Source organism: Sorghum bicolor, chromosome 3 (assembly GCF_000003195.3).
Source record: "Sorghum bicolor cultivar BTx623 chromosome 3, Sorghum_bicolor_NCBIv3, whole genome shotgun sequence".
Lineage (NCBI taxonomy): Eukaryota > Viridiplantae > Streptophyta > Magnoliopsida > Poales > Poaceae > Sorghum > Sorghum bicolor.
In genome coordinates this window covers 55,870,975-55,889,310 of record NC_012872.2, presented here as the reverse complement: position 1 = coordinate 55,889,310, position 18,336 = coordinate 55,870,975, and the positions used below count along the sequence as shown (strand labels likewise).

Sequence of the window (18,336 nt, the reverse complement as noted above, 5' to 3'; positions counted from 1 at the left end):
TTATAGTAGAATTCTAAGGCTTCATTGGAACAAGTTTACATGTTGCACTCATGCGCTCCTACGCATGAACCCCAGACAAAAACCCATTGTCATTGTCTTATTGAGCAGCCGCGGATCTTTGCTGGCCACCAAGACACCAAACCGGACACGCTCCTACGCTATGCATGATTACAATTTTTACACGAACCTAAACGCCAAAAGAAGCTGTGCATTCCTATGTACCTCATGCGGCGGAACCAACCAAAAGAAGAACGAACCAAAGAATGTACACTGCTCAACCGGGCGAGCCAACCAAAGCAAGGGCAGCGCAAAGTTCTATGCCTCGGACACCAGCTCCTTGTTGCTGACGGCCACCGGTGCTGGGATGACGGTGCCGGCGATCCCCGGCCACCAATACTGCTGCAGCCGCTCGACGCCGGGCAGCTGCCACACGATCTCCGGCTGCTTCCGGCGCCGCGGTGGCGCCCTGGCCAGCGCGCTGAGCGCCCTGAAGTAGTTGCTGGACTCGTGGTCCCGGAGTATGGCGCCCCCCGCGCCGTAGGCCGACAGGTCGCTCAGCGTCTCGAGCGGGTGCGGCGAGTTGAGGAACGCGCGCAGCGCGCTGGCCACCAGGGCCCTCGGCGCCGGCGCCGGCGCGTCGGCGTCGTCCGGGTCCAGCCGGAACAGCGCGGCGCCCTCGGGGAGGAACGGGTGGCGCGGCGACACGCCGCTGTCGGGCTGCAGGATGTACGTGGCGCCCATGGGCGTGTAGAGCGCCCTGTGCGTGTTGAGGCACGGGTGGGTGCGGAGCACGCCGTTGAGGCGCTTGAGCAGCGCGATGGCGTGGCCCGGGTAGCGGCACGAGAATGCCCTGGGCACGATGTCCCGGTGCATGGCCACGGACCGGACGTGCGCCTCGCCGACGCCCAGCGCCTCCAGGACTTGGTTCCCGCCGCAGAACACGGAGGGCGCCCCGAACGTGACCACCGGGTGCAGCGCGTCGGGCGTCACCACGCCGCGCGCCAGCAGCATGAGGCTGACCAGCACCGCGAGGCTGCCGCCGAGCGAGTGGCCCGTGAGCCGCAGCCGCGCCCCGGCCCCCGCTCCCGCGTGCGCCCGCAGGTGCGCCTCGATCTCCGGCATCACCTGCTCGTAGATGCCCTTGGCCGCCTCGTAGATGCCCCGGTGCACCAGCACGCCCGTGCCTTCGAACTCGGTGGGCTCGAACAGGAGGTTGGCCTGCCACGACGCCACCGAGTCGGAGCCCTGGATGACGAGGCACCGCGTCCGCGCGTCCGCCTCGTCGCACACGAACCACTCGCACGGCGACGACAGCGGCGAACGCAGGTCGCGGGCCGCCTCCTGCCGCGCCTCGTCCTCGGCGGCCACCACCGCAGTCACCGTCGACGCGGCCATGTACGCGGCCACGCCCGAGTTGTACAGCCGGGCCTGCTGACCCGCATGCTGCTGCTGCTGCTGCTGCAGGTGCGGCGTCGTGCCGAACGAGAGCAGGCCGCGCGCGCGCGCCTGGATGTAGGACGCGGCCGACGCCGCCACCTCGTAGGCAAGGTGCGACCGGATGGGCCGGCGCGGCTGCGGGCCGGACGCCACCTCGTACGCCGGCGCGGCGCGCGGCCGCGTGGAGTCCGCGTCCAGCTTGGCGCTTATGATGCCGGCCTCCGCCTTCTTCTCCACAGACGACGTCACGAACCGCAATCCGTAGTGCTTCTTCAGCTCCTCGACCTGAAACCAAACAATCGGCGGCACTCTTCAGATACTTCGCATTTCATTTACTGTATTACTGGTCGGCTTCATTCACGATCTATTAAACTAACAGTTTTTTCCATCAACAAAATCTCACTCAGAATAATGAGCATCGATCGAGTGTACGACTACAAGAATGCTGAAATATCAAGAAGAGTCAACATTAAATAGCATGGTACCATCACATCACGACATGGGTTTTTTTCAATATTGAACATAATTTCGCCGCGATTTGCTGGTATATGGAACTTTCCAGCCAACTACCTGAAGGAAACAGCAGAAAACTACGTGCTGATGATTTCCTCCATAATAATTATAGAAAACTACGCATCGACTACTCCTAGTCTCCAAGGGCACTGCACAAACCTAGCAGCTAACGGCAAAAACAGCCATACAATTATCAAATAATGATCACAGCTCAGTAGTAGGAAACGATAGGCGCGCAAGTTGTTCTTGGTGGGGCTCCCCAATTACATGGGTGTTGCACGTAATCCTAAATGTGTGCGCGGCAGGACAGATCGTTTCGAGCTAGCAGCAATTAGCAATGGGCTGCTGCGCGGCGAATTAAAGCCAAGGTCCTACCTAAATCTGTCAACCATTAATGGCGATACCTCCATACCGCGAAATTCTTTATTCGAGTGATGGAGTCGGCCAGCCCTTCCAAAAAATCAAAAAGAAAATTGAGCAACAAGTGGCGGTGGGCCCGCATGTGCCTTCATGCCAGGCCCAGCCTGTAGGCGCGAGGATCCTCCTGGGCTGGCAGGACGATCTGCCAGATCAGACGATCTTGGCCGTCGGGGCCCGAACGGACGGCCGAGGGTTTATCATTTTTTTGATGCTACTAGTATAGCTGTGTCTGTGTGTGATCGCGCGATGGCTGCTCACCTTGATCTCGGGGATGACGTAAGCCATGTTGCAGAGGAAGGCCAGCTGCGCGAACAGCCGCGCCTCCCCGAGCGGGGCCCGCGCCAGCAGCTTGGCGAAGGAGTCGCGGTCCCACCTGGCATCCTCCGCCTCCGCCTCGCCGTCGTCCTCGTAGCTGACGCCGCACCCGCCGTCGTGGTGGTCAGCGCCGTCGAGGCGGTAGAGATCCTCGTCGTCGTCGTCGTCGTCTTCGCCGTCGAGGACGTCGCGCTTGGTCGGGTCGTGGAAGCGGGAGCGGAGCTCCAGGAGGCGGTCGAGCCAGTGCGCCTGCTCGGGCCTCCGGGCGGCCGGCATTTCCGGCTCGGGCTCCGCAGGCACGCCGTCGTCGGCGTCGGAGACGGTGAGGAGCCGGGAGCCGTCGCCGCCGCCGTCGGGCAGCGGCGGCGTGCGCAGCGGCGCGGCGCCGAACTGGAACGGGAAGACGCCGATGGAGCGGCTGGTGGTGAGCGCGGCGCCCGCCGCGCCCCCGCGGCGCGGGCAGCGGAGGTGCGGGTCGGAGCGCGACCGCCTGATGCCGGCGTGCATGGTCGCCGGCTCCCTCCTGCTGCCCCCACGGCTGCGCGGCCCCGCCGCCGCCGCCGCCGCCGCTGCCGCGGCGGCAGCGACGCTCGCCACCATGTCAGATTGTCAGCGTCGCGCCTTCACTCGCGATCTTGGCGGGCAGAGAAGAGAGAGGGAGGTTAATTCGGGCCGGCAGCTGCCCCCCTCCCTGACCTCTGCGCCGCGCGGTGGAGGGAGGTGTTGGGGGCGTTGGTGGTTAGCTTCTTGGTGGTGACCAGCAGCTACAGAGACGGGTTTGGTTGGTCAGCCCAGCCCGTGCGGTGTCTCGTTGCCTGCCGGGGGGAGCGGAGCGGAGCAGACCTCAGCAGAGCACGGGGCAGTTCTGCAAATGGTGGCGATGCGGGGGCTTTAAAGCGCACAGTTCGGGAAGGGCGGGTCGCCGGCGCGCGCGGAGGGAGGTGGAGGTGAAAACCGAGGGCAACAAGAAGAAAGAAGCCGGAGACGCCACGACAGCGTGAGGGACTGGTGAAGTAGGCCAATGACCGTGCTGACCTCGGGGGAGTAGCGAGCTCTTTGAGACCGGACCGGAGGGGTATTTCCGGGAAATATACCGAGCGCTGGTGCACGCACGCGGGGGCGGGGCGGGTCGCGGGCGGGCGGCCGAAACAGGAGAAAAGCCACACAAAAAAAATTGACAGCAGGTCGTCCGGCATCGGTGTCTCCGCCACCGGCAGGGGGACGAAAAGAAAGAGAGGCGAAGCAGCGGAAGGCGCGCTCGAATATGCTCGGTTTCGGCGCCCTCGGTGTGGTACGTGCCAAACCGCCCGGTGTTGCTTTCCGAGCGCGGGCGGGAGAAATCCTAGTCGTATAGTACTACGGTGGTAGTTTGCATCTTCCATCCCGAGTCCAGAGTCCACAGACGTGTGCCGATGAGGCCCCAGGGTCGAGGTGTGCTTCCACGGCTGCGGGTGGCCGGCGTACAATTCAGGTGACGATTCCACGCGGAAAAAGTTGCAAAATCACAAGACGTTTGGATGCGACGGACCACTGTTTTATGAGTTTTCGATCGTTTCGTCCTGTCGTCAAAAGCCACACCGATACCAAATGGAGGGAATCCAGTCTCAATGCATAGTTTCATGATACAGTTACCAAGACTGCAAACTAGGTAACCGAGCCAGATGAGTTTCATGGAGATGAAACTCCTCTCCCATCTGATGAAACTCCTTCATTTAATAACCCTGCCAAGTCAGCAATTTTGCTTATGTAGCACCCTATTTAATGTGCATGACACTCTCATGAAACATGCATTGAGACTGGCCAATAATGAACAGCTAAGTGTGTTGGGATCGATGGAGTGAGCACCAGCAGATGATCGCGCTACCTAGGAGTAGTATTAGTCGTAAGCACCGGCGTAAATATGCCCGCGATTTCACGTCACTGAAAAAGAATCGACGATAGTTACTCCAAACACCGTTTTTTTTTTGTCAGTTACCACTACCGAACTCCAACCCGGCCTCTGTACGTTTTTTCGTGCGGACAAAAGAGCTTCAACAACAGCAGAAGTCAGCTACCGATCGAGCTAGCTATAACAACCCTCGCTGTTTTTTTCTGAGATTTTGATGAGCGGACAGAATATACGAAGCGGTTCGGTTTCTTATTCAGGCGTCGGAGACGCCGCTGTGTTGTCCGTTGCGTGGACGCCAGCCATCACGCCAACGATGCGGCCAACCTTGTTGCAGAGCCAGTAACGCTAGTGACAGCGAATCGAATCATCATCAGCGACGACGGATTATATATGCATATGGCGCTTTCTTTTTCTTTTCCTTGTATTAGAGGTAGAATGAAGTTGAGAGCATTGGAGCATCATGTAGAATAATACTAGGATTATTATACAAGTACAAGGATTTGATCGATGAGTACACATCATTTAGAATATACTAGTATTATACAAGTAGTCCAAGGTTTGATCGATGAGTACATTGGAGAACTAATATCATATTGGTGTGTATGTATATTCAAAATCCCACTACTGGTAATCGCGAGGAGACCAATCTTGTCAGCTTGCTGCCCTACTATCACCGCGGGCTGGCTTTATTGATTACTACTCCGTCTCCGTCGGATAGATCGAGCGAGCGAGCGCGCGCGGTCCGCGCATGGCCGCATGTGTTGAAGCAAGATGAATCCAATAGACTCGGGGATTTATATATACATATGTAAGTATACATCTATATATAATTATAGTGCTGAGATCCAGCACATCTCGGTGCAGCTGCAAATAAAGGCCCTGTTTGGTTCACCAACTATTTTAGCTAGCTAAACTTTAGTCACTTTAATAGCTAAAGTTCTAAACACATTGACTAAAAAGAGCTAAAATAGTTTAGTTCTATTAGTCACCCAAGAGTAGCTAAAATAATTTTAGCTAGCTAAAATTTAGTTGGTGGAACCAATGATCGCGCTTTAATTTGCATGCATCAGTACGTGTCATCTGATCTCACGAGGGCGGCGAATTGCAGTTTGCATGCATGTATATATGCAGGCTGAAGGCTAATGACCTGCGTGTTCCTATTTTCAGATCGCGGCAGATTACCTCGTTGAACTAGTACTGGCAACGGGGAACCCCATTGTGTGTGTGCTTGCAGACGCCAGAGCCAGAGGTCATGCGAATACTGCCAATGAGCTAGAGAGAGAGCAGGTGTAACCGAACGAAACGGATTGAATGGCGATGAATGCATTGCATGTGCCATAACATAACCAATAAAGCTGGCCAGGCCGGCACGCCGAGTACCACGATCGATCTGACGATGGACCGCGCGGCGCCGGTGCTGTTGTGAGAACAGTAGTCCGGCCGGCGCCCTGCTCTGCACTGCATCTGCATGCATTCACTTCGACCGCCGCTTCGCGCTGTGCGGCTCGCTGCGCGCTACGTACCTGCAGGGGGCGGTGTGGCCGGTGGCCCCAGAGCGCACATGTGCGAATGCATGCGTCGCACGGGTGGCGGACGCTGGGGAGTGCAGAGCGCATGCAGCCGCAGGCAGGAAGGCAGGCGCGCGCATGGGGAGCTAGCCCCGGCCGCGCCAGGTGGTGCCCTGCATGCCGCGCGCCTCCTCCTGGCATGGCATGGCATGGCATGGCTTGCTTGCCCTCGGCGTGGCTGCGCCGCCGCTGCTCTGCGTGCCGCCACGTGCCAACTGGCTATGTCCCTACTGATGCCACCACCGGCGCTCACTAGCGTACCTCAAGTTCGTCTCGTCGTTACTACTACTGTAGACGATGTAACCCATGGGTAACAATACCATTAGACCTTATTTGGATATTGTCAGATTCATTTTAATCCACGTGTATGTATTAAAGTGGGTTGGGATAAAATTTAAGTCTTGTTTGGATGTTGTCGGATTCACCTCAATCCACATGTGGATTGAGGTGGAAAATTTAGTTCAAATTCCACTCCAACACATATGGATTGATGCAAATCCAACTACATCCAAACAAAGCCACTCCAACCCACCCCAACGTATGTGGATCGATGGAAATCCGACTACATCCAAACAAGATCTTAGTAGTCGCATTTTACTGGTCCTCTATTGATGTCCACGGTCACAGCTGATTCAGGAGCAATGTCAGGGCCTCAGGGGTATCCCTTGGATGATTCATTGATTGGTCAGATTATGCCAACAGCATTGAGCCCGAACCCAACACAAATGTCGTGACGTTGACCGTGACGCGCCCACGACAGCCGCATGCCCCGTCGAGGTCTCTCCACCAAAATTGACCACTGGCAGTAACCTACATCTCCAGTTTTTTCAGGATCTCCTCCCCTCCCCAGCTCCCACCAACCAAAAAAGTTTTCCAGTACAATTTGACCCAACCATGCGACATGGGCCACATGTGCCAGATTCCATAAGGTCATACTCCCGTTCTAGTTTCGAATCTAGCCATGAATTCTCGATCAATCAATTCTAGCGGATACTTCCACTACAAAAGAGTTCTTCTCAGCTCATGTTGAAAGTAGGAATCAGCAAGTGCATTGGAACAGTCATCGCCTCATCCCCGATGATGAGAAACTGCTTTTTTTGGTCTAAAAAATGATGGCAAACTGCTACGGACAGTGAAAAAAGCTAGATAGTGTACCATGGCCTCAGCTGGCCATTGCAATGAGGAAGAAAAACGAGACCGAACTAGTACAAAAAGGCAACCCCGAGGACAGAATCCCTGGGGTGGCTTGGTATACACAAATACAATTAGAGTCTGTTTGGTTACGGTCGTCTGTCACATTAAATGTTTAGACAAATACATGAAGTACTAGATATAGACTATTTATGAAACTAAAAATATGATTAGAGAGTAAAATATGAGATTAATCTTTTGAGCCTAATTAGTCCATGATTGGACACTAATACTAAATTAAACAAAAATACTACCATACCTATTAAACTTTAACAACACAAACCAAACACCCCATAGAGCAGGTACAATAATACGCTTATAGCCAAGCTAATTTTGATGTGAAGAAGAGGAGAGGAGAGAGATGATAGCTTGGCTCTTTATGTAAGCACCAAGCTGGGCATGGATGCATAGATAGTAGTGGGCCCAAATAGCAAGTGTTGTGAGAACGAATAGGAAAGAGAAGATATTTTAAAGACAAACATAAAACAACTTATTGTATAACTCTAATCACTTGGTTTATAGCCAAGCATTTGGCTCTATTATTGACCTTGCTCTTAGTCAATGAAACTGGCATCGAGGAGACGAGGACCAACGATTTTTAGGCCGTGTTTAGTTCCCCATCTAAAATTTTTTCGTCCATCCCATCGAATCTTTGGACACATGTATAAAACATTAAATGTACATAAAAAAATAAACTAATTACAGATTGAAAAACGTGAGACGAATCTTCTAAGCCTAGTAACTCCATGATTAGCCTTAAGTGCTACAGTAACTCACATGTGCTAATGATAGATTAATTATGCTTAATAGATTTGTCTTGTAGTTTTCTGATGAGCTATGTAATTTGTTTTTTTATTAGTTTCTAAAATCCTCTTCCGACATCCGATATAATATCTAAAAAATTTTCATCTCCAAATCTTAGCTTGAGATGGACGAATGATGCACGAATGCCAGAAATGCAATACCAACTTCTTTACAAATGATAAAGGCAGCAGGACAGAAGTACTTATTGCAATTAATATATCAACTGGCAAGGCACATGTGCTGCCAGCAGATACATATATCTTTTTTTTTTTCCTTCCCAAAAATATATTCTACTAATTGATACGGTTCCGTATCCTTTTGAAAACTTGATAGAATTGAATACTAATCGCCGAGCCTGTTTGAACCTGTCTGTTGTGAATACTGAACAAGTCCAAGATACGGCCTCAGACAAAATGAAGCAGTCATGGTTGAAGACATGACTACAGAATCCGGTTCTTCGTAAGAAACTCCTGAACTTTAGGGGGGAAAAACAATATGCCAATCTCATCGACAGCTACAACTTAGCGATCTCAAATAATAATAATAAACCTCAAAACTGAAAATTTGTAGATCTCATCCATAGCTCCAACGTTAATATAAAAACTATTTTCATTGCAATGACAAAGTGTACCATTGCAATGAAAATATCAACTGGCATGTCACATGTGGTGCTGCCAGCAAATACATATATCTTTTTTTTCCTTCCCCAAATATATTCTACTAATCAATATGGGTTCGTACCCATTTGAAAACTTGATAGAACCGAATACTAATCGCTGGGCATGTTTGAAAATGTCTGTTGTGGATAACGCACCGGTCAGGTTCGGCTTCAGATAAAATGAAGCAGTCATGGTTGACGTCATGACTATAGAATCCAGTTCATCTTAAGGAACTCCTGAACTTCAGCAAAAACAATATGCTAATCTCCATGGCCCAGCACGAACGTGCAACAATGGTGGAAGCACAGCGTTTACCAGGCTGAGAGAAGCACTGGTCAAATTCTGCTGAATTTGGATCACCACGGTTATGAAGACCGGAGCCCAGGAACATTGCTAAGGCCCATCTTCCGTAGAATGAGTTTGGGAATGGCTGGCGGGACTGCAAGCCCCATGCTCTGGCTGAACTCTTCAGCCAGCCTCACAAGTCTGGCCTTGTCTCGGCCGATGGCCTTGTTTGAGTTGTAGTACCCCAACCATGCCTGGTAAGCTGATTCCTTGCTCTTCATCTCCACTCTTCTGACTGCGTCTTTGACCTATAAAGTCAAGAAGGAATATGAAAACATAAAGGCACCAGTTTACAGGCCAAAATTGACTTCAGATTTCTTGGGCAGCCAAGACCCTTTTTTAACAAAGTTTGCACTGAGATTGACCAAGCTAAATGGGAAGATATAAGATAAGCACTAATTTTATACTACTTACTGCTGCCTGAATGCTTGAATCAATCGAAGGTGTTGCAGCCTCTGATATTGACAAATCGTTAACTATACTAAGAAAATGCATTTCCCAGGGAGCCAATAGTAAGATGCCTTGCCCCTCCTTGCCTTTCCGTCCAGTCCTTCCGAGTCTATGTATATACTGTTCTCTATCAGCTGGCAGACCAACCTACATGAGCAAATAAATTTCTTGATGAATCCACGTCCTTTTCATTTCTTTTGGCAAGAGAAACAATTATCTAACCCACCTGCATGACAAGTGTGACATCAGGATAATCTACACCGCGGGCAGATACGTCGGAGCTGACTAATATAAGACCCTTCGATTTCCTGAATTCATCTGAGACCTTAGTTCTTGCAGATTGCGACTTTCTGGAATGAATCTCTCTTATATTCAGTTTTAGCTGGGAGAGTACCTCAGCGACAAGTTTTGTAACCATTGCAGTAGTACAGAATACTATCACCTGCAAAATAATATTGTCAATGACACACTGCCATACCAGATTCCTCAAGGCATAATCATGCAATTACTTGGTGAGGTAACTTACTTTGTATTCTGCATCTTCCGCAACATGCTTCTTCAATACATCATACAATATGGGGAAGTGCAGATCTAGAGGTGCAATCATGTACGTCTGGTTTACCTGATGCATCAGCGGTAGTTAATGTAAGGTTAATTGTAAGGCACTCAAAAGCTATGAAATTTTACCGACATAGCTCATGAAAATGGCATCCTCGAACCTGGGCATGTGTCTCCTCATCGCCCTCTTGAACAGTGTTAATGAAATTATAGTCCCTCTTCATTGCAAGGTGAGAAATTTGGCGGACCTAACAGTAATGGTTCCCTTTTAAAATGATCTGATCATATAAGGTACAAAAAGGGACTAGTGAATTAATGACAAAAGGAGATACCTCTTCTGAAACAGTAGCAGAAAACAGCAGTGTCTGCCTCTCTTTAGGGATGAAAGAAATTATTTTCTCAATGTCTCTTCTGAATCCCATATCCAACAGGCGGTCAGCCTCATCAAGAACAAGAACCTTCACACCTTTAATTCGGGTGGAGAATCCAGGCGTGTTCTCAAGATGATCCTTAAGCCTTCCAGGGGTAGCAACAAGGATCTAATTTAGAAGTACCAGAGTATTAGCGCATGTGTTGCACCTAGGTATGTATGCACTGTACTACTGTGGTTCATGGGTACAACCTGACATGGGTTAGCTTGCATGCTTCGTTGCTCTTGAGGTAACCGTGTGCCACCTATTACAACCTGCACACCCAGTGAGCGATGATACTTGAGAAGCTTCCTGGCCTCAGCAGCCACTTGGTTTGCAAGCTCCCTGGTAGGGCACATCACCAGCAAATTTATAGAAGTTGAACGAGGTAACGCAGAGAGAACTTCAATGGCTGGGAGCTAAAAGAAATTAGAACTCAGTCACATGGGTTAATCCAGTAGTTATATCACTGCAACAGTTGAGAAAACTGCTACAACAGTCAAATTGATCAGGTGGGCCGAAGGCAAGGAGTACCAAAAAGGCAACTGTTTTTCCTGTTCCTGTCTTTGCTTTTGCAAGAACATCCTTTCCTGCAGACAAAAGCACTCAAATGTTACTTTAGGGGTCCCAACTCCCAAGGAATTGGTGTCAAGGATTTAGCTGTAGTGTTTGGGCATGTATGCTGACCTTGAAGAATTATTGGCAGAGTAGCCTCCTGCACCTGGGTCATCCTTTCATATCCAGCATCTTTGATGGCTTTCAGCGACAGTGGAGAAATAGCACATTGATCAAACCTGTGACATGCATAGCAGCTGACTGTTAAGGCTACAGGATGATGGGTCCTTAATAGTTATTAGATGTACACACTAACAATGCAGCCAGCAATGTCATAACTGCAAATCAAATCCAAAATAAGCTCCCAGTTCCAGATGATACTCAATTACAAATAACTCTCAATGCTGAGTAAACCTTCTACTAAGTTACTAGAAATCGTGATGTGGGACTGGAGATCTAACAAACAATACAGTTTACTGCAGCATAGTGATACATTTCTCGCAAAAAGAAACATAGCGATGAATTAACGATTCTAGAACAAAAACAACAATAGAGTGTACTGCAAATGCAACATAGTGACGAATTCTCGATTCTAGAATAAAGGAATAATGGGGAAAACAACAAAGAGCCATAAATTCGATCTTACTAACCTAATGCTTTAGCAATAACCATGGAATCACAGCAACACTAATCCCCCGTTCCAACTTCCAATAATCACGAGAGTATTTCAGTGCACATCCCCTAAGTAAGCAAGACATTACCGCGTCTCGGTGAGGTACGTGCCATCGACGCCACCTGCCTCGTGAGCGCTCTTATCAGCGTTTGACGCCGAACCCTCCACTCCGCCAGCGCCCTGCTCACCGGCACCTCTTCCTCCCCTGGCCGTGGTGGTAACAACCCTAGGGAACGCAGGTCCTTGCCTCGCGTCCCTCCGTGGCCCTTCGGCGCCCACCTCGTGGGCAACCATTGCCCCCACGGTGGCAACCATGGGGTACTCAGGGCACTGCTTCGGCGGGCCCCTCCGCCGCCGCTTCGGCTTCGGGTTGGCGCTGGTCGACATGATCCGGCTGGCGAAGTCGGCGATGCTCGACCTACGGGCGGGGAGAAGTGCGGCGGCGGCGGAAGGTGAAATGGAGAATAGGGATGTCCACAATGTTCCTTTTTTTTTCCTTGAGAAAGGATCCGCAATGAATTTTGGGACTTCGGGAGGGAGATCAGTATGGGCCTGTTTGGCAGGCCGTCTATGTCTAAACCAGGCCTGCTGAGGCTTAATTAGGCCTGTTTGGTTGCCCGTTTTCTCCACTAAACCAGGTCACTAAAGATCTCTGTAAGCGGGATAGTGTGACTCTCGGAAAATGGAGGGGGCATCCGTTTTTCTGGACCTTGCTTGGGCCACCCTCCCTCGTGCGCTCGCAGGTGGGCTCAGGTGGCTCTCCGCAACTACCGAATTACACCAGAGCCTCACCGCCCTCCTTAGGGTTTTTTTTGGTACTGTTCACTCGTCTGGGCGCAGCGCCACTCCTCTCTCTCGCTCGAGATCTCACCCCCTTCCTTCTTCGTCCTCCTTGCGTCGTCGCCTGTGGCGATGAACTGGTAAGAGATTTAGGTCACTGGTACGCGGCGCACTCTCTTTTTCGTTGTGTGTACTCGTTTCTTTCCTCTACTGCTCCGATTTGTCATGCTTCCATCACGCATTCCCCTCTAAATGGTGGGATTGTTTGTTGTGGTTATGGATTTGGTCACTTGCTAGTGTTCTTGTTCTAAGATTTCGTTATGATATTGGCAACATGGATTGATTTTACCGGCTAAGGTTGTGCGTGAACTGCTATGGTCCTTATATATGACGAAATCTCAAATTTTTGCTGAGCTTTGGAGAACCGGTCAATGATTTGCTATGGATCTAGGTGGCGCAGCATGCTCTATCGCAACCGATCCCTTAAACTGATTAGGGTTTAGTTCATACTGTTATTGTTTTCTAGTAATTGTTCCCCCATTCCAAGATTAACCATTTGGTTAGCTTGTTGTGCCTATAGGATCTGGGTGGCGTGTATCGGTGTGGTATCACAGCTGCCTATCATGTACTAATTCTTAGTCTTAATTTCTTGTTTAGCTTCATGGATCCTTCAATTAGACGTTGCAGGCTCATTGTTAGGGGTGCAGCAATGGTTGTTGTGATGAGTGTTTGGCTCTTTATTAGATTCAGAAGGATGACATCCCATAGGAGAGGGATTACCTATAGCCCCATGTCTGTCAAAAGACCAAGAGAGGGCAGCAAACTGTAACGTCCCGCCTCCACGAGGCCGGGCCCGCTTACATCTGGCAGCTTTTCTAGGCTATAGTCAGTCCCCACAGACCAACACTTCGTCTTTTCTGCACACTTTGTCCTCACTCGCGCGCACCCGGGAAGTACTTCCCGGTCGGTCACCCATCCCTAAATTGCTCTAGGCCAAGCACACTTAACTTTAGAGTTCTTTCGAGATGGGCTTCCGGAAAAGAAGTTGCAACTTGTTGGTATGAGTCTCCTATTAATCCTATTAAGCCCTGGGCCGGGTGTTACATCCTCACCACTTTAAGAGATCGACGTCCTCGTCGATCAACCCCAAGCTAGGAACGTCCCCTCTTGGCCACGTCCGTGCATCCAGTGCCAGCGCATATGCCATGATGTGTGACCACTTCGGATCCACACCAGCCATGCACATCATGCCTGCGCAACTGCGACACACGCGCCCGTGAAACCGCGAGGGTCGGCTCTGATACCATTCTGTAACGTCCCGCCTCCACGAGGCCGGGCCCGCTTACATCTGGCAGCTTTTCTAGGCTATAGTCAGTCCCCACAGACCAATACTTCGTCTTTTCTGCACACTTTGTCCTCACTCGCGCGCACCCAGGAAGTACTTCTCGGTCGGTCACCCATCCCTAAATTGCTCTAGGCCAAGCGCGCTTAACTTTAGAGTTCTTTCGAGATGGGCTTCCGGAAAAGAAGTTGCAACTTGTTGGTATGAGTCTCCTGTTAATCCTATTAAGCCCTGGGCCGGGTGTTACACAAACCTTAGGTTCATTCACCATAGTGATGACACAGGTTGTGTGGAGCTTCTTAGGATGAAGAGAGCCCTTCCTTCTAGCTGTGTGACTTGTTTTGCACTAGGGCCCTATTGAGGGATAACATTAACTCATAGATTGAAGAGCAAGTTGCCATGTTTCTTTTAGTAGTTGGCCACAACACAAGGTTTAGGGTCATAAAGCACACTTTCAAGAGGTCTACTGAAACCATTAGTAGATATTTCCAAGAAGTATTGTATGTTGTTGGTGAACTTAGAAATGAAATGATTGTTGCTCCAGCTAGTTATGTCCACCCAAAAATCCAGAATAGCAAAAGGTGGAATCCCTTCTTCAAGGTGGGAGTTTCTCACTTCACCTATTCCATTGTCACTGTTAAGAGTTAGATATTGATGAATTTGTTTTCTTTAGGATTGTGTAGGGACCATTGATGGAACACATGTCTTGGCTAGAGTTCCTAAGAGACATAGAGCAGCTTTCATGGGCAGGAAGCATACTACCACCCAAAATGTCATGGATGTAGTTGATTTGGACCTAAGGTTTTCTTATGTGTTAGATGGCTGGGAAGGATCAGCTCATGATGTTAGAATCCTAGCTCATGCATTGGAGAAGGATGATGGTCTTAAGGTACCAATAGGTATGTTGGCATCTCCTTAGATTTGTAGCTGGCAATAGGGTATAGAGTCCTACCATTCTAAAATTGTCCTTCTTTCCTCTTGTATAGGCAAGTTCTACCTAGTAGATGTTGGTTATGTAGTCAGGTCTGGGTTCCTGCCTCTCTACTAAGGCACAAGATATCATCTCAGTGAATTTGGAGTTAGGAGACCCCAAAATCCTAAAGAGGTGTACAATCTGAGGCATTCTTCCTTGAGGGTCACAGTAGAAAGGGCATTTGGGTCCCTTAAGAATAGGTTCAAGATCCTTTACAACAAGCCATTTCACCCCTACAAAACTCAAGTCAAGCTAGTCCTAGCATGTTGTATACTTCATAATTGGATACTGAGGTATGGTGTTGATGAAGTAAGCATTCATAGCAAGCAACACTACATTTACATCCATAGTGCACCAATCATTCCAAATTGGGCACACACAAAAGAAGCCATTGTGTGGTAGTCATCAGTTTGCATCCTAAGTGCTATGGTTAGCACTAACCTCTAGCAGGCATGCAACCACCATTTACAATCAAGTTGTGCATCATTTAGTTGCCACTGAGCGTAATGAGCACAACCAAAATATGCAGGTTCCAAAAAAACTAAGATCATATAAAGGACCTGACTACTAACATCAAACCAAGTTCGGCACACTAGCTTAGTACACACTTGACACCTAACCATCAACAAAATACACCACAGTACCCCTATTCCTAGATGCTCCCATCAATTGGACTTCATGATGACAGCAGCCACCAGGAAGACGATCAAGCCCAATAGCATGAAGTTTGAGTACATATAAAGCCACGACATGCTGAGCAAGACATTTTGTGCGACTGACTTCTTCCCATAGAGCAACTCGAGCAAATGTTGAAGCATCATCGGTCTCTAGGCGTCTTGCAGTGCTTGGTTTGCCCTTACTACACTGCGCTTGGTGGTCTTTAGTTCCTTCCATAGCTTGTTCATGAACCCTCTCCAGCCATGGTTCGTCCATCCACACAAACCTTGCGGCACTGAGCAGTGTCATCTTGCACAAGGATCACCGATGTTTTAGTCTACAATCAACAACTTGAATGTAAACAAGAGGGTAAAGAAAATTTTTGGAATAACCTCTAATGGCAATCCAGGAAACACCTGCCACTGTGCTTGCCACCCCACACTTTCTTCATGACAGTGTGGCGACCATGCTCACACTCTGAGTTCCTCACATGATGAATCCCGCTCTAATCGGTCTCAGGAAAAGCATCAGGTACGGTGGTTGAACAGGACAACATGTCACCACATTGGTAAATGTAGTAAAATCAACTCACAATCTTTAACTACACTAATCATAGCACAAGAATAGATCTAAAACAAAAACCAAATTTAAGGGTTTGATTCAAACCAAATGCGCATCTTGAACTACATTGATCATTCAATTCATTTTGATAGATGAAGATTTCAATCAAAGTGAAGAACCCAACCAAAAATTGGGGTTTCTTGCATTGGAGATGAAACCCTAGGCAGTCATGTGGCAGTAAGATTACCTCTGATGACGCCTTCTAGTTCCTCTCCAACCAGTCCGACGAGCTACTAGAGTTGGTGCCAGCACTCCTCGCCGGCCGGCTCTTGGACGGAGACCTTGAGCCATTGGAGTGAAGCGAAGATGAGTGGTAGACACAGGTGCATCTCACGGCACTGGTGCCACACCGAAGGCCAAGGCGCACCTCGCCGGAATGCCCCACGGAGGCATTGTCACTCATCTGCGCGGCCTTGGGCGCTTCGCTGGCGACGGAGTCGAGGGAAGAGAAAGGGGTGAAGGGCAGCACGTGGGATACGAGCGGGTAGTGAGGGTGAGCGAGTGGGGATGAGGGAGTGATGGTCAGATATTTATCGAAGAGAAGAGAGTGGGGAGGGTATCCATACCGATTGAAGAATATGGTGAATGCATCCACCTGTGCACGAGCAATGAAACACATGGACATGGGCTGTTGGGGTGCAAGCCAACTCCAAAGTCTATCAATCAAACACGATCCAACCCATGCCATGGTGAGCAGGCCGGCCAACTAAACACATGCCTGTTGGCTGCTTTGGACCATGGCTAGGATTTGGGGCCTGGCTTCATCAAGCCAACTTACCAAATAGGCCCTTTTCGTTCGTTTCTGAGAAACTATTTGAGCACGTTCGCTTATCCAAAAAGCCATGACTAAAAATACTATTCACTGATGAATGACCGATAGATTCGGTAGATAAGCTCAAGCGAACCGAAGATAATTCGACAAATCAGGTTTTGCTACTAAGATAATTCAGACAAAGTAGAGACGCAAACACATGTACACAACACACGAACATTCATCAATACAAACATATTCAAGTATATCTAGCCTTACCATCGCTCCTTAAGTCGTTTTAGACAGCGAAATGGTATTTAAAGTATAACTTTGACTTTTTGTTTTTATAAAAAATATTATCAAAAAATATTATATGTATATTTTTTATAAAATTATTTTTCAAGACAAATCTATTTGTATGGTTTTTACATTTCTAAACTTAACAACTTAATTATTCATGATTTATATTTTCAATGTTCGATCCAAGCCTTGTTCAAATGACTTTATTTTTTTATTACAAAGAGAGTATTTTTGAGATGGTTTTATATTTTCAAATTCAATAACTGAAAAATTATTCATGATTTATATTTTCAATGTTTGACCAAGCCTTGTCCAAATGATTTTATTTTTTAATACAGAGAGAGTAGTTTTGAGAGCTCGGATCTCAAGATTAATAAAGTTATCGTGTAAAAAGGTTGTTGTCAAAATATAATATGTTGATATATAAAATGTGACGCCAAGAAAATTGTTATCAATATAGGTCAATATATAAAGCTATCTATTTTGATTAAAAAAAATAAAATGTTATGTTGAAATTGAAAAGTTGTCATGAAAACATTGTCTACGAAACTGTGAAAAAATTGTATTGAAAAAGTTAAAATAAAAGGTTTTGGTGATAAGTTTATTTATGGAATTATGCATAACTATATTGAAAAAGGTACGGTGATGAGTTTGGTCCGATAAAGGTGGTGTGTTTTTTTAGCCTTCAACTTGCACAAGGTTAATTTTAACCCCAAACTATAAAACTGGGATTTGACCAACCATCAAACTGGACAACTTAGGCCCCTTTAGTTATTTTAAAATGACAAAAACTATTTTGATATCTAAAAACTCATACCTTATTTATTTTAATTCAAAAAGTAAAACTAATACTATTTTTCCTAAAAAATATTTATTCACTCTATTTGGAGTCATTTGAATATTACATGTTTCTAATAAACTAAACCACTAGCTATAAAACAATAAGAACATAAATAAATAAGTTCCAAATAACGTAAATAAATTACCAACAGTTAGATCAATTTTTTAGACAAATTAGTATTTGTTTTATTTTTTATTTAAAATACATATGTTATGAGTTTTTAGAGACTAAAACATGCTTTTATTATTTTAGAAAATAGAAAACCAACTTTGAATCTAGCTAAAG

At 48.1% G+C, this 18,336-nt stretch overlaps 3 protein-coding genes across 4 annotated transcripts; 1 reads left to right on the top strand and 2 right to left on the bottom strand.

Annotated features, from left to right (window-relative positions):
* On the bottom strand, positions 1-3,724 carry LOC8084837. Its single transcript, XM_002455919.2, has 2 exons — positions 2,629-3,724; positions 1-1,722 (listed from the first exon to the last, which is right to left on the bottom strand). Exons 1-2 carry the CDS (start codon positions 3,283-3,285, stop codon positions 316-318), a joined length of 2,064 nt encoding a protein of 687 aa, XP_002455964.2. The 5' UTR covers positions 3,286-3,724; the 3' UTR covers positions 1-315.
* LOC8084836 (DEAD-box ATP-dependent RNA helicase 26) lies at positions 8,658-12,298 on the bottom strand. 2 transcript variants are annotated; one of them, XM_002455918.2, is made up of 10 exons: positions 11,875-12,296; positions 11,246-11,352; positions 11,093-11,148; positions 10,771-10,977; positions 10,481-10,687; positions 10,310-10,396; positions 10,117-10,212; positions 9,817-10,032; positions 9,555-9,737; positions 8,658-9,388 (listed from the first exon to the last, which is right to left on the bottom strand). In XM_002455918.2, exons 1-10 carry the CDS (start codon positions 12,171-12,173, stop codon positions 9,161-9,163), a joined length of 1,686 nt encoding a protein of 561 aa, XP_002455963.2. In that variant the 5' UTR covers positions 12,174-12,296; the 3' UTR covers positions 8,658-9,160. The 2 variants fall into 2 exon arrangements, with proteins under 2 accessions (XP_002455963.2, XP_021312492.1); XM_021456817.1 differs by lacking the exon at positions 8,658-9,388 and having other exon boundaries at positions 9,605-9,737; positions 9,817-9,898; positions 9,985-10,032; positions 11,875-12,298.
* Positions 12,172-14,956, top strand: LOC110433725. The gene is made up of 3 exons (XM_021456247.1): positions 12,172-12,238; positions 14,592-14,807; positions 14,895-14,956. The coding sequence occupies exons 1-3, from the start codon at positions 12,172-12,174 to the stop codon at positions 14,954-14,956; spliced, it is 345 nt and encodes a 114-aa protein (XP_021311922.1).